Source organism: Furipterus horrens, unplaced genomic scaffold, assembly GCF_987537825.1.
Source record: "Furipterus horrens unplaced genomic scaffold, mFurHor1.1.pri manual_scaffold_12, whole genome shotgun sequence".
Taxonomy (NCBI): Eukaryota; Metazoa; Chordata; class Mammalia; order Chiroptera; family Furipteridae; genus Furipterus; species Furipterus horrens.
This window is the reverse complement of record NW_028327182.1, coordinates 84,243,169-84,262,553: the sequence shown is the minus strand read 5'-3', so window position 1 is coordinate 84,262,553 and position 19,385 is coordinate 84,243,169. Positions and strand designations below refer to the sequence as shown.

The following is a 19,385-nucleotide window of genomic DNA, read 5'->3' as shown; positions in this document are numbered from 1 at the left end:
ACCCCCCCGCCGGAGCTTTTAACTCCAGAATTGTCCACCCTGAGCCTCCAGCAATGTGTGGATTATAGCCTTGTTTTCCCACCGGGTCTGGGTTCCCATAGTGGTTTCCGGTCATACATCCCCTGGCTAATGGTTATATTCTGTGTTTGCCTGTCGGTCTCTCCAATCGGGGGCTATAAGGTGGGGGTTTGGAGGAGGAACTTTCACTTTTTACTCGTATTTGTGATTACTTTAATTTCTTGGCAGTGAGCATGTTTTCATATATTAAACATTGAACAACTTCGTTGGTGTATAATTGACATACCACAAAATTTACCCTTTTTGAAGTGCACAATTCAGTGATTTTCAGTAAATTTACTTGAAAAAAGCAGTGGCATAAAGTCAGCTTTGGGCAAGTTATCCATGGGGGAGGGAGGGCTGTCAGGCAATGTGGTCACTCTTACGACTCTTGTCCCAGCCCAATCCCTTGTGCTTAGGCTGTTTGAGAGTGACGTCTCCCTGAGGAGCCCTGCTTATCACCCTGTCCCGTGCTGGGCACAAAGCAGGTTCTCAGATCATTCAGTCCTTCTTGTCAGCCTCTCTGCCTGGAGAAATCAGTCTTGGCTTCCTACAAGCCTTCTCCCGTCGCCATCCTTGAATGGTGTTCAAAGAGCAAAAGCGGGCTCATGGATTTTAGCAGCCAGCCTCCGCTGTAGACATTACTAAGTGCACAAGATTAATCAATAACCCAGATCTCTCCTCCCTTTCCAAGTCATCACAGCAGCATTGTGTTCAAGGAAAGGATAAGGAAGCCAAGCCAGAGGTGGTTGAAAATGTATTTATTTTTCATCAAATGATCTTCTTCAAGCAATAAATAAAAACAGACATGTTGACTTCTCTAAAAAAAACAAAACCAAACAAAAAATCCCCTAAACTATATACATCCTACAGAAATACAAGCATATCAAATGTAGAAATGACATCACTCTGGAAGATGGGGCTATTTACAGAAGTTACCAGTATTGCATTGCTCTGCCGTGAAGAAGCTTCTTCCTGCTATGACTCATAAACTCTAAGGAACAACAGGTTGCCCCAGGGCTCATGGTGGGGGTGGGGGTATCTTCAGAAGCAAAGCTCTCCATTCTTGATAGACAAGACTTCCCAGGAAAAACATCAACACGCAGACACTGTATTCAGTTCCCTAAAGATGCTCCCCAGATCGGCTTTCAAGGAGCATGAAATGGTGCCCCGTTCAGGTCACATGCTCCTTGAGCTCCAGAGAAAAACCATCTTGTCCCTCAGCTAGGCTGGGACTGAAAGTGAGACCAGGCTGAGCTGGTGACAAGCCCCTGGTGGTGGTTTCTGCGAGATACACTATCTCTGAGCTAGACCCAGCCGCCAACAGCACCCTGCCATCCAGAAAGCCGCTTCCCAAACTTAGGCCACCACGAAAAGCGCTTGGAAGGCTTTGAAACATGCTGATGCCTGCATCCCTCTTCCAGAAATCCCGGTTTAATTTGTCTGGGATAGCTTGGTAGCGGGGTTTTCTAAGCTCCCCAACAGCTGCAAGTGGGCAGCCAAGGTGAACCATTGCTTCAAGGTAGGCTCGGGGGCCAACAGCCCCTTCTCACATTTGAATCAACCGTCCCACCTCCCTCTGTCCACCTTGCCAAGGATTTAACATTTTTTCTCATGGCTTCCCAACCTTGTTGAAAACTCTGGAATCCACCTGGGAAGAGCCCCCAAGGACAATGACCTCAAGAGAGAATGACTGAATCTGGGAGCTCCTGGTCACCTGCTCATGGTGACTTCAGCCCAACACAGCATCCATTTCCCTTAGTGCTCCACAAACACCCTTGGGTCACAGATTCTGAAAGGGAACTGGCAACATTCCTGTATCTCTATAGAAGATACAGTCTACGGACTTTTGTCCCAAACAGCACAGTTGATAAATCGAGCACACAGAAAACGGCTTCATAATAAATAGCATTTAACATTGTGCTGGAAGACCTGAATTGGAAAGCAGGTCCTGACCTCCGCTGTCCACGTGGCTAAGAATCCAGTCTGGGAAAGCAGGATACATAGGTTTTGGCAAATGTATACTCGTTCTAGAAAAAGTGACTCTGTTCCAGGCTACTGTCCCTCCCTCCTCAAGCAGCACCCTCCTCCCAGGCCTATCCATTGTCAGTCCAGCTGCTAAACCTACTTGACCTCATTTATCACAAAACATGAAGTGACTGCCAGGAATCAAGGAAAAAATGGGGACGTACAACTATGCTCTTCTCTAAATAGTTCTACAGTCCAGGAACCCCAACCCTTCCACCCTTCACCCCTAACTATTCAGCCAAGCGGCTCCCGGGGGAGGAGGGAGCCCTGGGCTTTCCTAAAAATAGGAGGCGAGGACTCTGGCAGCACCCAAAGATGGCCTGACAAAGCAGGACAGAGGATGCCAACACAGGTTCACATTTATGGAAGGAAATGTAACAAAACAGGTCCTGTCTGTGTGCACTACAGGGATGTGAAAGCGCATTCCAACACCATTCTGACAGGCTGGAGATTATTCATGGGGGAAACAAGAATGTTCATTTAGATCTAGACTCTCAAAGGTTTTGAAAAAACAAACAAACAAACATGCTCTCATTTCTAGACAAGTTTGCAATGACCTCTAATCTGGCACTCCATAACAACACTTCCACAATATTACAAATGAAGTAACATGTAGCTTGGTCCCTTCTCCCTCCCCCAGAGCCCAACCCAATGAAAACATCCTTATCCCTCCAAAAGTCACTCCTCCATTTGGAAGGCCCCTTAAAATGGCATTATCCCAAGAAAGGATCCTGAAAGGACACCTGAGTGCCCCTGATGTCTGTCACAGAAGGCCGGCAAGCAGCTCCCAAGTGAAGGGTCTCACGCTCTAGCCACCCTGGACTTCAAGGAGACCTGCCGTGTGGTGTCCCCTCCCCCCTTTTTATTCAAAAGAGTGCCTCTGAAAATAATCACCTAAACCAGGGATTTGGGTGTGTTGGTTGTACTTCATGCCAAGGAAACCCCCTAAAATTGAAAACTCCAATGTATGCAAAAGAAAAAGGTGGGGCTTCGCATTACAAAAGGATCCACATAAGGTGTATCTCTAGGTGGCTGGGTTCCCCAAAGGGCTTGCCAAAGGATTCGCTGTAGGGAAATCTGAATTGCACCCAATTTCGTCAGGAGCACCTAACAGGATATGGCATTTATCACAGATGATACGCTATCCTCAGGCGGGTCTGTGAGAAAAATGCTCCCACCGCCAAACTGAATTATTGAGCGTCAAGAGAGAAAAGGCTGTGTTGTTGCGGTTTAAGATCAGTCGGCGGCCACCAGCTTAGAAAGTCATTGAAAAGCAGTCCCTAGCTTCCTCCTCTCACCTCACCCTGCCTACTTCTCAGTGACAGGTCCAAAGGGACCATCAGGCTAAGAGCGCCGCTGAATTCCTACCGCCGTGACATCAGCATGCCGTCCTGCTCCGATGTCCCACATCAACACCAATATATCTGGAAGTCACGCCACTGGGCCCCTCGTACTTAAGATGCTCTGCGGAAATTCTTAATAAATACTTTTATTTATTATTAAGCATAATTATTCACGTGTTTTTGACTTAGAAAACCATGTCCTCAAAGATTCTTTTAAAAGAAAAAAATCCTGTAACCTCAGTAACAACAAAAAAGGGCCAAACACACGGAACCAGGCACTTCTGGCCAGCTTGTTTCCTTCTTGCCCCGCTCCCTCCCTCACCAACCCCTTAATAAAACTGGGTGGGCGCATTTGCCAGGACCTGTGGGTTTCATAACTCCAAGCCTTACTGCTTTTAAAAAAATGAGGTAAGAAATTCCTATCTGAAACGTAAAACCCAACACCTGAACCAAACCAAGGTCTTCCCTGCCCGTGGAGGCAGCCATTATTGCTCTAAGTTGGAGGGTTTTGTTGGCTTGTAATGTATTCGAAGTCCTTATTGCCATTCTGGCAGCCCGGTGGTCGGCCGAGGAGAAGTGGGTGGGAATGGGCTGGGCTGTCGGCGCCGCTGCTGGTCAGTCCCAACGGGCTTCCTGCCCGCGGCCCCCACCGGTCGGGTCGCTCAAGGCCTCTGGTTTGGGGGTTCCCGGAGCAGCCCTAACAGCTGGGGGAGGTGGTGATGGGGCTGTGCAGGTAGGGCAGGCTGCTGGGGGTTGCGTGCACGCCCACCGACACCGGGAAGCTGAAGACGAACTGCGAGGTGGGCGTGGGGGTGGCCTTGCCGCGCTCCCGCAGGGGCCCCGACGGGCTGGCGGCCTCCGCTGCGCAGGTCGTGGCCAGCACCTGCGACTCGAACTGCAGCAGCTGCCCCATGAAGCTGAAGTTGGGCGAGATGATGCTCCGTCGCTGCTTGACGAACTCGAAGGCCTCCTCCAGCCTCACCCGCTTCTTCATCATCAGGTAGGCCAGGCAGATGGTGGCCGAGCGCGAGATGCCCGCCTGGCAGTGCACCAGCACGCGCCCCCGGCACTCCTTCACGGCATCTGGGGCGGACGGACAGCGTGCACCATCAGGATCCCTGCCCTCCCTCAGAAGCCCCCATTCTGCCCCAAACGCCAGGGCAGGTGGCCCAAGCCAGACCTGGGCGTAGGAGGGGGAGGGGCACTGGACAGGTGCTGCAGAGTGGGGCACTCCCATTTAAGGCGAGGAGGCAGGCGACCCACGTGGAGGGGCTGTAGGATCCCACCCACGCCAAGCTGGTTTTGAGACTTAACCAAACCCAGGCACTAGCTAGGAAAGAACACATGCTAAAACCCTAACACACATTTAAGGGTTTTCATTTGCAAAAAGAAAAGAAATGGCCCAATTCTCTTTTTCTTTGTCTTCCTCCCCATCCCGGGAGCCTTATCACTGGAGACATGCAAGGAAAAGGTTATTGACTCTGTAGCCAACAGCACGGGACTGAGATCCATCTTCCTATTCCTGTCCAGCACACCATGCACCGGGCGGGCCTTCCTACAAAGGTGGGGGGAGCGGGGGAGTGGGTACACCCTGGGTACCGCCCCCTAAGTCCCTCCTTCCCCACAGGAGGTGCAAGTGGTCCCTCATCCTGCCCACTGAGCCTTGGACCCGTCCCCAGCCCGGGCCCGCCTACCGATGTACTCGATGGCTTCCATGAACCAGGAGCTGATGTCAGCCTTATGGTTATCTTCCACCGGGATGCACTTGTACTGATAGTGTCCTTCAAAGTGGTTTGGGCAGTCAGAGGAGACGTTCAACAGGGCCGTGATCCCCAGGGCATCCAACATGTCTCTCCGGGCGGCATGGTAGGCACTGCCGAGGTAGAGGAAGGGGAGGATCTCCACCGGACCCCCCTGCACCAGAAAGGGAAACAAAGACCCCCAACATCGTGAGTGTAAAGCAACCAGGAGAAGGGCTGGAGTGCTTGGGACAAGGAGAGGTGACTTTCACAGGCCCTGGGGAGAGGGCCTGCGGGGACAGCCCGTCTAGGTTTCCCCTCATCCTTCTGGAGCTCCTGAAGGAAGAAGTGGGCTCAGTGGGACAGTGGAATCTGCAGAAAAGCAGGAAGGAAAAGCTTTGCTCAAGCAGCCCACTTCCCCCAAGATAAATGGAGAGACAGACACAGTGCTGGCTTGTCACATTATTGTGACATTCAGAGCCTACGTCTGCTAATCACCAGGTGTAAGTTCAGGGGTTTAGCTGGTTGGTACATCAAAAACACATGCTGATTCAGACTTCTGATCAAAATGGCGACATAGGTAAACACGGCTGGCCTCCTCACAGAGCCACATCAAAATTACAACTAAAATATAGAAAAACCATCACTCAGGACCGTCAGAAATTGAGCTGAATGGAAGTCTGACAGCTACAGAATTAAAGAAGCCACATCCATCAAGATGGGTACGAGGAGCGGAGACAGACAATGGGCTGGTCCCACACCCACTAGTGGTGAATAAAAATTCGGGAGGGGTATCCCAGGAGTGAGGAGTCCCAGCCCCACACCAGGCTTCCCAGCACATGGTTCCAGTGTTAGGAAAATAACCTCCCATAACTTCTAGCTGCAAAGACCAATAGGGATTGAGTCGGTGGAAGAAACTTCTGGAGTCCCAAGCAGTTCCTCTTAAAGAACCCAAACAAAGGCTAAATCACACTCCCTCTGAGCTCTACCACCAAGGTAGCAGCTTGAAAGGCACCAGTGGAATAGAGGGAGAAAGTGAAGTGTCTGGCATCAAGGCGAGAACTGGGGGACAGCCTTTTCCCAGACAGAAAGGCAGGTCGTTGCCCCTTTTCTGAACCCTCCCCCCACAGAGCTGGCAAGTGGGTGTCATATCTGAGACTCCACCAACCTAGCAAACACATTTGCCCTGCCTTGGAGGTCCCCAGAGGCTGTCTCACCAAACTTTTATGGGCCCATCCAAGCTGCTTTTCTATATGAATGGTTGATCTTGGCTCGTGCTTCACAACTTCCTAAATCCTCTCAAGCAACAGCCAGCCTCAGAGAGCCCCAGGTCTCCCATACCTCTTGCTTATGGGCCCTAGGCCTGCCACTAGCAGCAACCAGCCTAGAATCACAGCTTGGCTTCGTCTGGGAATCTCCAAGTCCAGCACAAGTAGCAACCATCTCAGATTGCTTTGTAGCTCAGGCAGGGTGGCCCCGGGCAAAACACAGGTGGGGGATGACCCTGGCCTGCACTACCTGGGAAACCCCAAGGCCTGCACACCCAGTGGATAATTACAGATCACGCTGGAGCACCACCACCCTGTCACTGCACAGTTGATCCTCCCCACGGAGGGTGGAAGTTGGTGGTCAGTGGTCACAGTCAGTCCTTGCAGCTGGCTGGCCTGGGTAAATCCCTCCCATTGACCTGCCAACAGCAACCAAGGCTCAACTACAGGAAGACGGTGTACTCAGCCCACACGAAGGGCGCGCCTTAGTAACCAGCTTGGGTGATACGGGAGGCTGTGCCACTGGACCCTACAGGACCCCAACAACGTCAGACCATGCTACCAAGACAGGGAGTCATAGCATCTCTACCTAATACATAGGAACAAATACAGGGAAGCTGCCAAAATGAGGAGACAAAGAAATATGGCCCAAATGAAAGAGCAGATCAAAACTCCAGAAAAAGAGCTAAATGAAATGGAGATAAGCAATCTATCAGAAGCAGAGTTCAAAACACTGGTTATAAGGATGCTCAATGAATTTAATGAGGACCTCAACAGCATAAAAAAGATCCAGTCATAAACAAAGGTCACACTACTTAAAATAAAAGAAAGAAATTTACAAGGAAACAACAGAGTGGATAAAGCTGAGAAATCAAATCAATGATTTGAAACATAAGGAAGCAAAAAACAACCAATCAGAATAATAAGAAAAAAGAACCCAAAAAGAATGAGGATAATGTAAGCAACCCTCTGGGACAACTCCAAGAGGTCCAACATTCACACCATAGGGGTGCCAGGAGAATTGAGAAAGAGCAAGAAATTGGAAATCTATTTGAAAAGATAATGAAAGAAAACTTCCCTAATTTGATGAAGGAAATAGACATGCAAGTCCAGGAAGCACAGAGCGTCCCAAACAAGATGGATGCAAAGAGGCCAACTGCAAAACACATCATAATTAAATGCTAATGTTTAAGATAAAGAGAATCTTAAAAGCAGCAAGAGAAAGAAGTTAGTTACCTACAGGGGAGTTCCCATAAGGCTGTCACCTGATTTCTCAAAAGAAACTTTGCAGGCTATAAAGGACTGGCAAAAAATATTCAGTCATGAAAAGCAAGAACCTACGGCTAAGATTGCTCTACCCAGCAAAGCTATCATTTAGAATCCAAGGGCAGATAAAGAGCATCCCAGACAAGAAAAAATTAAAGGAGTTCTTCATCACCAAACCATTATTATATGAAAATGTTAAAGGGACTTATTTAAGAAAAAGATCAAAGCTATGAACAACAAAATGGCAAAAATACACATCCTTCAACAACTGGATCTAAAAAACAAGCTAAGCAAAGAACAGAGACGAAATCATGGATACAGAGAGCATTTTGATGGTTGCCAGATGGGAGAGGGGTGGAGAGACTGGGGGAAGAGGTGAGGATTTAGGAAGTACAGATAGATAGTTACGGAATAGCCATGGGGGTGTGAAATACAGTGTAGGAAACAGAGCAGCCGTGGTGTGGGGATTGCCCGAGGGAGTGGGGGTGCTGGGTAAAGGGGGGGCAGAGGGGGCAAAATTGGGACAACTGTAATAACATAATCAATAAAATGTAATTTTTTAAAAAATAAGTAAAATGCAAAAAAAGAAAGAAAGAAAGAAAAAACATGCCATGTGAGCCTCACAGACAAGAGGAGGGATCTTGGCAAAATTGGGTAATTGTGGCTTAAATTAATGATGATATTCTAAGTCAGGTCAACTAGAGCAATCTGGGGTTTGGGGAGCAGAGCTGCTGGACTCCCTAAGTTCACTCCTGCCATCTAAATGAAAGGGCTGGGAGGGGGTGGGTTTAGGAGAAATGTAATGGCTTACACTGGTTTCCCCGGGGGAGGGTTGGCATTTATGTCTGTTTGGCATTTGCAGTTGACCTGCAAAAGGAACAGCCTGAGTGTTCTGGACTGGGGCTGGGGCCCACAGGTGCTCCTTCTTACAGGACAGGGCACACCCTTCCAGCTTGAGTTAGGTCTTTATATTGTTCTTAAGTGAGGGCAATAAGAGAAGGAAGATCGAGACTTCCAAGGAATAAATGGAATTTATTGCTAACCTACCTTACATCCCATCCCAATATCAGGGTTCACCACATTCTCCCCAACTGAGGCACTGCCTCCAAAGCCCCTGAAAGGCAGACCCTCTGAAAATAAGCACCCCGCCCCACACACAACACACACACACCTGGTCATGCAGTGGGGTTCCACAGGAACTACAGCCCAGGTCCAGGGACTCGGCCGTGCTGGTGGGCGGCGGTATGGCTACCAGGGCCTTGGTTTTGGAGCAGAATTCTGGATACTCAGAGGAAAACCTCTCATAGCCACCTGTAGAGGAGAAAGAAGTTCAGGTTAACGGGGTCACTAAGTTAGCAGGAAAATCACAGAAATTGAATCCCACCCCTGCACTGAGAAGAGCTGTTGGGAAGCTGAGCCTGGCTGGCTCTTCATTTGCCACTGGGCGGCGCTGTGGGCCCAGAAATAATGGCTTACAGAGCCTTTTCCGGAGATGCTGAGTCCACCTTCAGCGAGGACTACATTCTGAAGCTTGGAAGGAAAGCTTTGTGGTCAAGACTTTGGTTTGGGATACAGACACAGAGAGGAAGATGTGCAGCGGGTATGCAGAAGGGACTCTTCCCAGAAAAGCTCCTTAGGGTCATGACAAGGTGTGGAAGAGAGAAAGGCCACTGTGGGTTCGCATGAGCACCAGAAACCTGCAGCAGGGCCCTGGGACCTGCAAAGATGCCGTTCCCCAGTTTTAGCCCTTCCTTTGGAGAGGTTCAGTGTGGGAGAGAAAAAAAAAAAAAGCATACCCTGGCACCAGCCCTTCTGGATCTCAGCAAGGGAGCAGATGCCAGGCGCACAGCCTCATGAACAGCTGTTCCACCAACAAAGGGCCAAAACGAGAGGAAATGGGCTGAAGTCTTAAATAAATCCTTCTTGCTACATACAGGTTTGGGACAAGGGAGGATTTCCTGACCTGAGAGTTGCTAAGCCCCGGGATGGTTATCTGTGGGATCACCTTCCGGGGAAAGGAGGTCTTTTAAGTAGAAAGAGAGGAACTCGTGTGGAATAAAGTTCGAGCCAAGCAGAAAGGCGGAGGCGGGCAGGAAACTCTCCCAAGAAGAGAAACTCTCGGCCTCCATCTCCAATTTTCTTGTGATCTCGGGGACTTTGCTCTGTGGGTAACTTACCATCTACTGTCCTGCTTCTATTTTTACTGTAGGACCTAAGACGGATCATAAATGAATTCAGTAGATGAAGGGGATCAAAACTTCTAGTTATAAAATAAGTGAACCCTGGGGATGTAATGTACAGCATGGTGACAATAGTTTCTAATGTTGTATTGTATATTTGAGAATTGCTAAGGGAGTAGATCTTAAAGTTCTCATCATAAGAAAAAAAAATGTTTAACCATGTACAGAGACAGATGTTAAATACACTTATTAGGATGATCATTTTGCAATATAGTCAAACATCAAATCATTACACTTTACACCTGAAACTGTTACATGTCGGTTCTAATTAAAAAAGAAAGAAACCCACACACACACAAAAATTCAGTAGGGCCTTCATGTTTTGAAACAACCATTCTTATGAACCCACTCCATTGATGATCATGTATGTAGCTAGTCCCTTTAAATCTTCATGACTTGGTGATGTGCCATGGTTCCCTATAACGTTCATAATAATCTTCCAGTATGCAGATGTGTGACAGTTAGTCAATTCCTCGCCCAGAATCCCAACCATAGAAACTGCCTCGGAGAGGAGCGGACGTGATTCTTTGACACATCATAAGGCTCACAGAAACAGGGCAGACGTGTCTTCCTCTTTGACCGGAGGCTCTGTTCCCCTCCACTCCCTCCCTCACGGGGATATAAATGGATATCTCTGGTCACTGGCACCTGCTCCTGCTGAGTCATCCTGCCCAGCCTCCCCGGATGGAAAACCTGCCGAGGGCCCTCGCCCTCCTGCCAGCTTCAGATGTGCTGGTGGCCTTAGTGGTGACCTCATCACAGGAGCAGCGCTCCCTCCCTGTCACCCTCATCTGCTCCCTCTTTCTTAACAAAGCTGCAGCCATTGCTGCCCCAGAAGCAGGGAACAGAGTTGTGGGGGGCCGAGGGGGGGAGAAGAGCCACCAAACACCTCTCGCTGAAGTCCTCAGGGACAGGAAACTTTGTAAGTGCTTCCTCCGAAGTAGAAAGGGAAGTGGATCCGTCAACAGACCCTGTTAACCCCTATATAGAGTCATCAGCTATTACTCTTCATACTTCTAAAGGGTTTGAAATTTTCAGGATAAAATGATCCCTGTGTTTATTACATAATATGAGCTATTAAAACACATTTCCAACAAAGAGCAGAATAGCAGTCAATAGGGGGGAGGGGGGAGGGAGAGAAGGGGGATAAGTAAGGGAAGGGTTTAGTCAAAGGACGTGTATAAATGACCCATGGACATGGACAACGGGGAGGGATATGATTGCGGGAGAAGGGGTGGGCTGGGTGGGGGAGAGAAATGGGGGAAAAATGGGACAACTGTAATTGAAAAACCTAAATAAATAAATAAATAAATAAATAAAACACATTTCCCCTCCCCCAAAGAAATGTAAGGAATGAGTCGTGCCCTACAAAAGCTCATCACCTAGACAGTCCAAGGAGCGGTACCCACCCGCAAGAAAAGATGAGAAGTCAATGGGAGGGCCAGGCTCTGGGACCACAGAGAGGCACACCCTTGAGGGCAGCAGAAGGGGAAGGACCTCAGAGTGGTAGAAAGCATGGTCTTCCCGTTGCTGAGAGGGTACAGGATGGGACACCAGACTGGATTTCTGGAAAGGGCACTGCCTTTGCAGTCACACGCACAGGCCCAGGGCTGTCACCCAACCTCTCTGAGTTGCTTTCTCACCTGTAAAATGTGCCCCCCTGCAGCCCTTGAAGGACTGACTGGAGTGGTCAGTGCCCGGCGCCTGGCCCTGGGGAGACACACAGGGAGGGTTTCCTTTTCAGGCAACTGCCAGGAGACCCCAGCAGTGCTGGCAGCTTTCCAGATTTGGGGCCACCTCCTTCCTCCTCCTGGGCTTTCCTGACTTTTTCTAGCTGGAGTCTTGAGACTCCAAACAGCAGAAGTGCAGGCACTACACTTCCTGAGCTGGAGACCCCAGCCAGGGACATCCGCTGCCCCCACCCCCGCCCCATCGTCAATCAACCGGGGGAAGGGGGGGCAGCAGACCCCGTGTCAGCTGCCAACCCCGAAGTGTGTGATGATGGGGCCAAGGGGGACAGGACAGAGGGGACCCAGAGGCCAGACGCGCAGCAGTCAGTAAAAGCCACTATTAGAACAGAGAAAAAACAAGGGCTGAAAAGTCAGTTCCCTGCGGGGGACCTTTAAAGAACCAGCAAATGGGAACAAAGTGAGGCAGCAGATCAATGTGAGGGATAGGAGCAGTGGAAGGGTCACATACGTGCCAGTGGAAGCAATGAAGGGGGCTGTCCTTCCTGAGCTGTGACTTTGGGGGTCCAGTGGCTGCCCTGGGGCTGGAAGCATACAAGCAGGTGGTATACATGGAAGGGTGCCAGTTAGGACCCCCACCGAGGCCACCACCCGCAAGGCCACATTGCAGGACGTCATCTCTGGGTATCAGATCCATGTCAATAAAAATGACAGGCACTCATAAGAGGAAATGCTCACTACATCCCAGGCTCTTCTCATACATGTGTCCAACCTGCAGTCCTGGAAGAAGATGTGACTTTCCTCCAATTTTACAGAAGAAGCTGAGGTGCAGGGCAGCCCCCAACGAAGAGCACAGCCAGCATTCAGCCCACCGGCCTCAAAGGCAACTTCTAACCAGCCGTCTGGAGCCCACCCCGCTCTGCCTTCCTGGTGGTCCTTCCTTAGGGGGCACGGCCTGCCTGCCGGTTTCCTGCAAAAGCCCCTGAGCAGAACACTGCTGACATCTCACCAAACTCTCACTTCTTCCCAGTGCTTTCCTCACTACAGGTTGTCATTCAGGAGCTGTGGCCAGCATTTTAAATTCCATGAAATGAAAAAGAAACTACTAGAACGCATTGCATTTAAAGAGGGTATAATTTCACGGAACTCTGGCTTCAGGTGCATCTGTATCCCTGCACTGGGTCATGACAGAAATGAAAATGAATTCTTACTGTAGATGGGGTCCAAAGACTGCTCCCAGACTTTTCAGTGCCCCCCCTCCCCGTCCCCAAAGCTGTGCAAAGACCACAGCCACAGCCTGTGAGTAAGAGCTCAATTTAGATCACCAAGTTCTATCCAGAACTTACAAGAAGGAAGGCTTATTATTCCAGCCAACACTATGGGCTGGCTGGGCAGGAGGACCCAGAGCCCCGCTCTCTCCTAACCCCGGTCTTTCTGCCCTCCGGATGGAAGGGTTTGGGGCTCAATCATCTCTAAATTCCAATATTCCATGATCCCCAATGGCCACGAAGGGCAAACTACAAACTGACATTAGGTGTCCAAGATCAGCATTTCTATCTTCTGAAAACAGTTTCATAACAGATTCCACCTGTTTTTTCTACGTCCTAGTAAATGTCATCCCATAACATACTGACTCATTGTGACCTGTTTTTCCCATGTTCTTAATAATGCGCTTTATAGTCTTCAAGTTCTCATTTTCTCATCTTAATTTGAAAATTGGAGAGTTTAGGGGGTGGGGGAAGGGAATCTAATTTTTCACACGACTTTCTTGAGGCATAACTCCACTTCCAGTTCAGCTCCATGCTCTTCTGTGTCTCATGCAGGCTGACACAGAAAGGCACTTTTCAGAGTTTACTGAAAAGGAACACCAGCGGGCCTCCCACCCATGCAGGGCTGAGGGCAGGGGCGCAGAGTGCTTCAGAAAGGACGGGCCGATACAGTGCTGTCCTGTCACCAGAACAAGGCCCTTCATGGGGTCTGTGATGGGGAGAGTGCCCCTGAGGGTGACAAGGGTCATCAGTCTTAATGTGGCTGCTGCTTTCCCCCGATAACACTCAGAATATCACCCATTCAGTCAGGGTTTACGGTCTTGCTCTCTGGAGCCATCACATCAATACAAGGCAAATGTTGCCCAACAAGAAAACCTGGGGTCACTTGAAGGTCATTTGACTTTGAGAACGTCCGTTGAGGCTGGTGTTGACATATTCAGTGCCCACGTAATGCCGGGAAGTTTTGAAATTTTACTGAAGTGGGCTCCTCACCTTGGGACTCCCCACACAAACCTGTCCGTCCTGGGAGAGCAGGCAGACACCTAATGCCCCACTCAGTTTGGATCTTGTTCACAAGTCCCTCCCAGTCAGTCCAGTGCTATCTGCTTCGTTCAGCAACTGGCTTCCGTTTCAGAGAGAGCTTTTCTTCCTGCCAAACTTCCTCTTTGTTAGGCGGAAACTGCCTCCCAGTAAGGAAATGGGCTATCTGGTTTCAGATGTTCTGATTTTTCAAAGAAACTTCTTGGCTCCTTAGAAAAGGCCACCCTCCCTTACTCGCTCAGTCTCTGAGCAGCCCATCTTGGTAGGTGCTGCCCACCTCTCTTAGAAGCATCAAGGACAAGCCCAACTGAGCTGCGAGGGGCTTAATAACGATCAAGTTTTCACTCGGTTTACATGGACATTGTCTTTCTTTAACTTTGTGTTGGAAGCATGCAGTTCAAATGATGCAAAAAGTAGTAAGTCTGCTTCAATCATTGCCATTCTGTAAGAAATTACAACAAGGGTTAGAAATGATCTTTAGGGACCACCACATTTTGTAATTCTAACAGTCGTTGGCTGTCACAGGCAGGGTGACGGATCTGTGAGAGAAGAAAAGCCAGTCCCTTTGGGTGGAGGAGGTATGCAATGTCAGCATCCCTGGTTTGATGACACTGACCTCCTGGGGACCTGGGATGGGCCAGACAAATGGGGGTAGAGGAAGACAAGGCACTAGACAGTCACCGGAATCACCAGGGCTGCTAGCTCAGCCCTATGACACCCCCTTACCCCTTATCATTCATTATTGCTCTCAGGAGCAGTTTTCTACAGAAAGTGTGATGTCAGGGTCTGTAGGGTCAGGCCTGGAGCCATGTGTGCCAACGTGGAGGGAGAAGCTGGAATATCTAGTTGATCCTCCCGATTTCTCAAAATAGCTCCAGGACAGCTTTGAAATCAGAACTTGAAGAACTGACAGAAGTCATGAACTGAGATGAATTTTAAACAGGGAAAAAAAAAAGGAATGTTTTTATAGGTGAAATCTTCTGCATAACAGACTGGTTTGTTATGTGGGGAATATGGGAGGTAAAGAATGACTTCTAATAGGATACAAAAATTCTTTCTGTCTTTCTCTAATGTGGTGGTTGGGGGGAGGGCATCCTATAACCCTAATCCAAGTATTAAGGAACAAAGGGATTTTAAAGGAGCAGCGCACTGTAATAAAATCTGAAAAGCTGAAACTTCTAAACTGTCCTAAAAATGCCTCAGAGGATTTTAAATACAATTAACTTAAAAACAGTCGACTCCAATTGAAATTTTACTATCCAAAAGGCCAAAAAATTTAGTGATTTGGGTTATTGCTTTTAGCAAAACTTGTCTACTATTACAAAGTGCAAAAACTAGGCAGCATTTTATTGATATTAAGTAAAACTGACTCCTAAGTATGAATTTTTGCCTGTGGTATTAATTATTAACTACCGGCAATGAGTAGCCAGCCAACCACCCTTCAAAGAGACAGAAACAGAAAAATCAAAATTTTAAAGGCAATTAATTGGTAGCATTAGATAGCCTTTGGCTAGGAAGGATAATATAACTTCTGAAAATACCCCGCTGTTTTTATTGCCCCTCCAGGATGGCAGACACCATCCTGGATTAATGTCTGACCACTTTTCCTCCACACCCACCACCACACATGCAATGAGACGCGCAGAAAGGCCCATTAGCTGCACAATAAAATGAACAGCTCCGGGAGGAACCAAATTACCCAGCCCCTAATCAATTCATGCATTGTCTTAAAGATAATCTAAGGGTGTTTTCCGATGTTTCCCTTTAGTTCCCTATCCAATCCCACAACCCACATTGCCTCCACTCCGCATTCATTGGTTTCCTCCCCCCAGAGGACACCTTCCCCACGGGCGGGTGCAGACCCTGCCCAATTTCTTTCTGCCCTCACGGGCGAAAGCTTTTTCCAGCAGAAAGCAAAGAGAAGGAAGAGGAACTGTGTTAAGACAGGTAAGCTAATCATATATATGAACATACAATAGACTATGACCCAATTAATAGCCTCAAAGACATTCTACCAGCGCTATAGAACCAGCCGGGAAGCGCCCACCGCCGCTAAGAGCCACCTCTGAGAATTTCAGGCAGCGGCTGCCAGAGGCAGGCTAGGCTCCCTTTGCTTCTGCAGACCCGGCAGACCCTCTCCTGGCCACTCCCACGGCCTGTTCCTGGAGAGGCAAGTTCAACGTGAGACCCAGGCCCAGACGCTCCCCATTTCAGAAGGAGAGGAAGTCTGTCGACTTGGAGATGTCCAGGGTCGTCCCCCTGCCCCTGCCAGGTCCGACAACAGGAGGCGGTGCAGGCCTCGGGAAGCAACGGCCCTTAGCATACACTGCTTCTCTGTTGGCCACGCACCTCGCCAGCCGCCAGGGGACTGGCATTTACTCGAGGCTCCTGTTCTACTCAGTCTTTACATTAGCATTTGCCTCGTGCAGAGCGGCTGGTCCGCGGGGTGGCCCTCAGACCGATCTGACTCCAGGGCCCCACGCTGGGATTCGAGGGAACCAGGGAGGTGCCAAAAGCCAGGAGGAGAAAATCTTAAAAATATCCTCCGTCCCCGGGAGCGGGACACAAGTATCTGCGCGCCAGAAACCCCAAGGGCCAAGGTCCCCGAACTGCCGCTCTAGGAGGGGTGGGGGGGCAAGGAGGGGCCTCCGGAATTCTTCCAGGAAGAGAAACAAAACAAACCCAGACTCCACGTGGGTCTGCCCTCCCTCGAGAAGGGTCCTTGGGTACAGAGGCCCGCGGAGGGAGGGGTGCGCGGAGGCTCTAAATCAGAAGAGACCCCAGGGCAGGGCGGCACGAAGAACAACCCCGGCCATCGAAGGGACTTCCATCTTAAAAGCAGTTGTTATTATCGTTCCCGCGAGCGCCAGGCAGGGGCGGGCAGGCGTGCTCCACTGTCTGCACCCCACAGGGGCGATCTAACCGGTACCTGGACGCGGGAGCACGCGGGGAAGTGCGCCCGCCGCGGTGCTCCGGGGCACAGCTCGGTGCCCGGTCTTTTCGACGCTGGCCCTTTCCCGGCTCCTTCTCTTAAAGCGCTTTTAGGAGAGAGGAAAAGGACTGCGCTCCACCGGAGGTGCAAAAGGCAGCCTCAGAGAGAAAGAAAATTCAGCAAAATCGCCGTAGTAGTTCAACCACAGGTCAACAGCAGCATTTCGCCAGCAGCTGACAGGTCAAACGGCCAGGAAACAACTGCCGAGAACAAAGCCCCCCGCTGTTCACCCGGGCCAGCCCGGCCCGCCGCCCCGGAGCAGTTTCTCGGTGCCTTTGGAAGGGCGATGGGGAGAGGTTTCCGCCCTCCTCCCCCCACCACCTCCCTTCCTCTAGGGTGAGCGGGTCCGGAGAGGACAGGAAAGGAGCGAGGGGGCGAGGGGCGCCGTCAGGGGGAACCGAGAGGCTCTTTGAAGGCCGGAGTCTGAAACGCCTCTGGCCAAGACTGGACAAGGGAGAAAGAATTCACGGAATGTGGCGGCGGGAGGCAGGGGCTCAGCGCGGCCAGGGATGCCCGTTTCTTACCCTACGCGTCCTGAGCTTCCCCCCCCACACACACACCCCGCGCGAGGGCCGCCGAGGGCCGCGGCTCCCAGGTGCGCCCGGCGCACGGTCCCTCCAGTTACGGGGACCGCACGCGGTCCTTTCTCCATTTCTGACTCCCACATTTGACAAGACCTCTCTTCCGCAGACTTTCATCAGGGTTTTCTTAAATCAAGTATGCACCACAAACTAGTCGTCGAGAATTGTCTTAACAAAAGGTCGTACTTATCTGCTGCCTGAATATTTAGGAGGCACTGTCTCGCCTTGTGTTCCCCAAACACTCACACCTCCCGCTTCGCGCGCGGGGAACCTGGGTCTAGCCCGGCACCGGAGGAGTTGGCCACCTTCCAGGAGAAGCTAGGAGTTGGAGAGCAGGGCCTCAGATACAGATCGCTCCACGGAGTGTCCGAAACCCGATCTTCCTGGAGCATTTCCGTGGGGCTCGTTTCCGATGGAACCAACGCTCTCTGTCCTTCACCCCCTTCCCCACCGCTCAGGTTCTCCGGTTCAGCCTCAGTGCAGGGCCCCGGCAGGCCAAACCAACAGGCCTAACCTGTCCCCAACAGCACAGTGGCACTTGGGAGCACTTCCATAGACTTTAGGGTGTCAATGCAGAAGAGGCGCATCGCCCCCGAGGCCAGTGAAGTACACAAACGAAGAACAGCCAGGATGGGTGCAGAATTGCAGGTGACGGAGGAAACGCGCCCTCACCCTCCTGAGGACTCCAGGAGCTCGCACTGCACACAAACGCACAAAACCCCCGCACACTAACACGCACAAAGGAGGGCGAGGGGATCCCCGCCACCACGAGTCCCTCTAGGCACTTCTTCCCCTAGCCACCAAGGCGCAGGCCGCCAAGCCCCGCTACACCTCCCTTCCAACTCGCGCCCTGACGCCCGCGTTTACCTTTGAGCAGGCAGATGTCGGTGCGCTCGGCGTTGCGGCGCAGTGCCTGCACTACCAGCGACACAGTGCTGTCCTCTCGGAGGCTCTCGGCGCGCGGGCTACGCTCGTCGTAGACGATGACGGCCGAGTAGAGGCCGGAGCGCAGGCGGGCGCGCACCTCCTCCTCGGCGGGCAGGATCTGCTCCAGGCTCACGGAACCTTTGGCCCGCCGACGCACGATGGTGTTGCAGCGCACGTTGACCGAGCCTCGGATGTAGCCCGCGCTGTGCGCCAGGAACGGTCTGCAGTCCAGCAGCAGGCACTTGCCGCCGCTCACCAGCCCCAGGGCGCCGCCGCTGTTCTCGTCCCGGTTCATCAGCCTTTTGAGCACGCTGCAGTCCATCTCCCGCAGCTCCTCCACCGTCACCATGGTCTCCGGGAACAACGGGTGCAGGGCACACGAGCAGGCGAAGAGCAGCCGGGACGGCTGGGCTGCAGAAAGAGCCTGGCTGGGGCTAAGGGAGGGTGCGTGCAAAAGTGGCCGAAAACTTGGCCCTCAGGGGCTCCCCCAGGCGACCCTCTTGTCCCCAGTATCCTTCCTTCCGCAGTCTCGCGGTCACTTAGAAGTCCGAGTGGCCTCGGGCACCAAGCACCACCGCTCGCGGGCCGATGGGGAGGCGACGGTGGGAGGGACAGTGTTTACGGGAGAGGGCCGGCCAAGGGCTCCCTTCTGTTGTGGTCTCTTTGTATTTTGTCCGCTGTGCTGCTGCTGGCCGCCGCGGATGCCGGCGCTGCCGTTCGGCCGTGGATGTCCACGAGCAGCCGGAGCTCGTCGCACTGCCCCAGCCAGAGTTTCCTCCTCGGCTTAGAGATTTATTAATGCTCCTCCGCTCTCCCCCGGGAGGGGGCAGATTCAGTACTACCTGGCGAAGCCCCGCCTCTTTCCATTCGGGGCCTCGCGCCTGGCGTCCCCAGCGCTGGCTCTCCGCCCCATCCCTGCTCCCTCCGCCCCGCCAGCCGCTCCCTCC

General features: G+C 51.3%; 1 protein-coding gene across 1 annotated transcript; it reads right to left on the bottom strand.

The window, feature by feature from the left end:
* Positions 1 to 803: 803 nt before the first annotated feature.
* On the bottom strand, positions 804 to 19,300 carry DUSP4 (dual specificity phosphatase 4). Its single transcript, XM_090258350.1, has 4 exons — positions 18,379 to 19,300; positions 8,873 to 9,012; positions 5,123 to 5,342; positions 804 to 4,511 (listed from the first exon to the last, which is right to left on the bottom strand). The coding sequence occupies exons 1-4, from the start codon at positions 18,785 to 18,787 to the stop codon at positions 4,126 to 4,128; spliced, it is 1,155 nt and encodes a 384-aa protein (XP_090114476.1). The 5' UTR covers positions 18,788 to 19,300; the 3' UTR covers positions 804 to 4,125.
* Positions 19,301 to 19,385: the final 85 nt, after the last annotated feature.

What these genes read in the sequence shown, in the direction of transcription:
- DUSP4 (XM_090258350.1), bottom strand. Translation starts at nt 18,787, where the DNA reads ATGGTGACGGTGGAGGAGCTGCGGGAGATGGACTGCAGCGTGCTCAAA. An exon ending in CGACATCTGCCTGCTCAAAG is followed by an intron (nt 9,013 to 18,378) that starts GTAAACGCGGGC and finishes TCTCCTCTACAG; the next exon opens with GTGGCTATGAGAGGTTTTCC. An exon ending in GAACCCCACTGCATGACCAG is followed by an intron (nt 5,343 to 8,872) that starts GTGTGTGTGTGT and finishes TTTCTGGTGCAG; the next exon opens with GGGGGTCCGGTGGAGATCCT.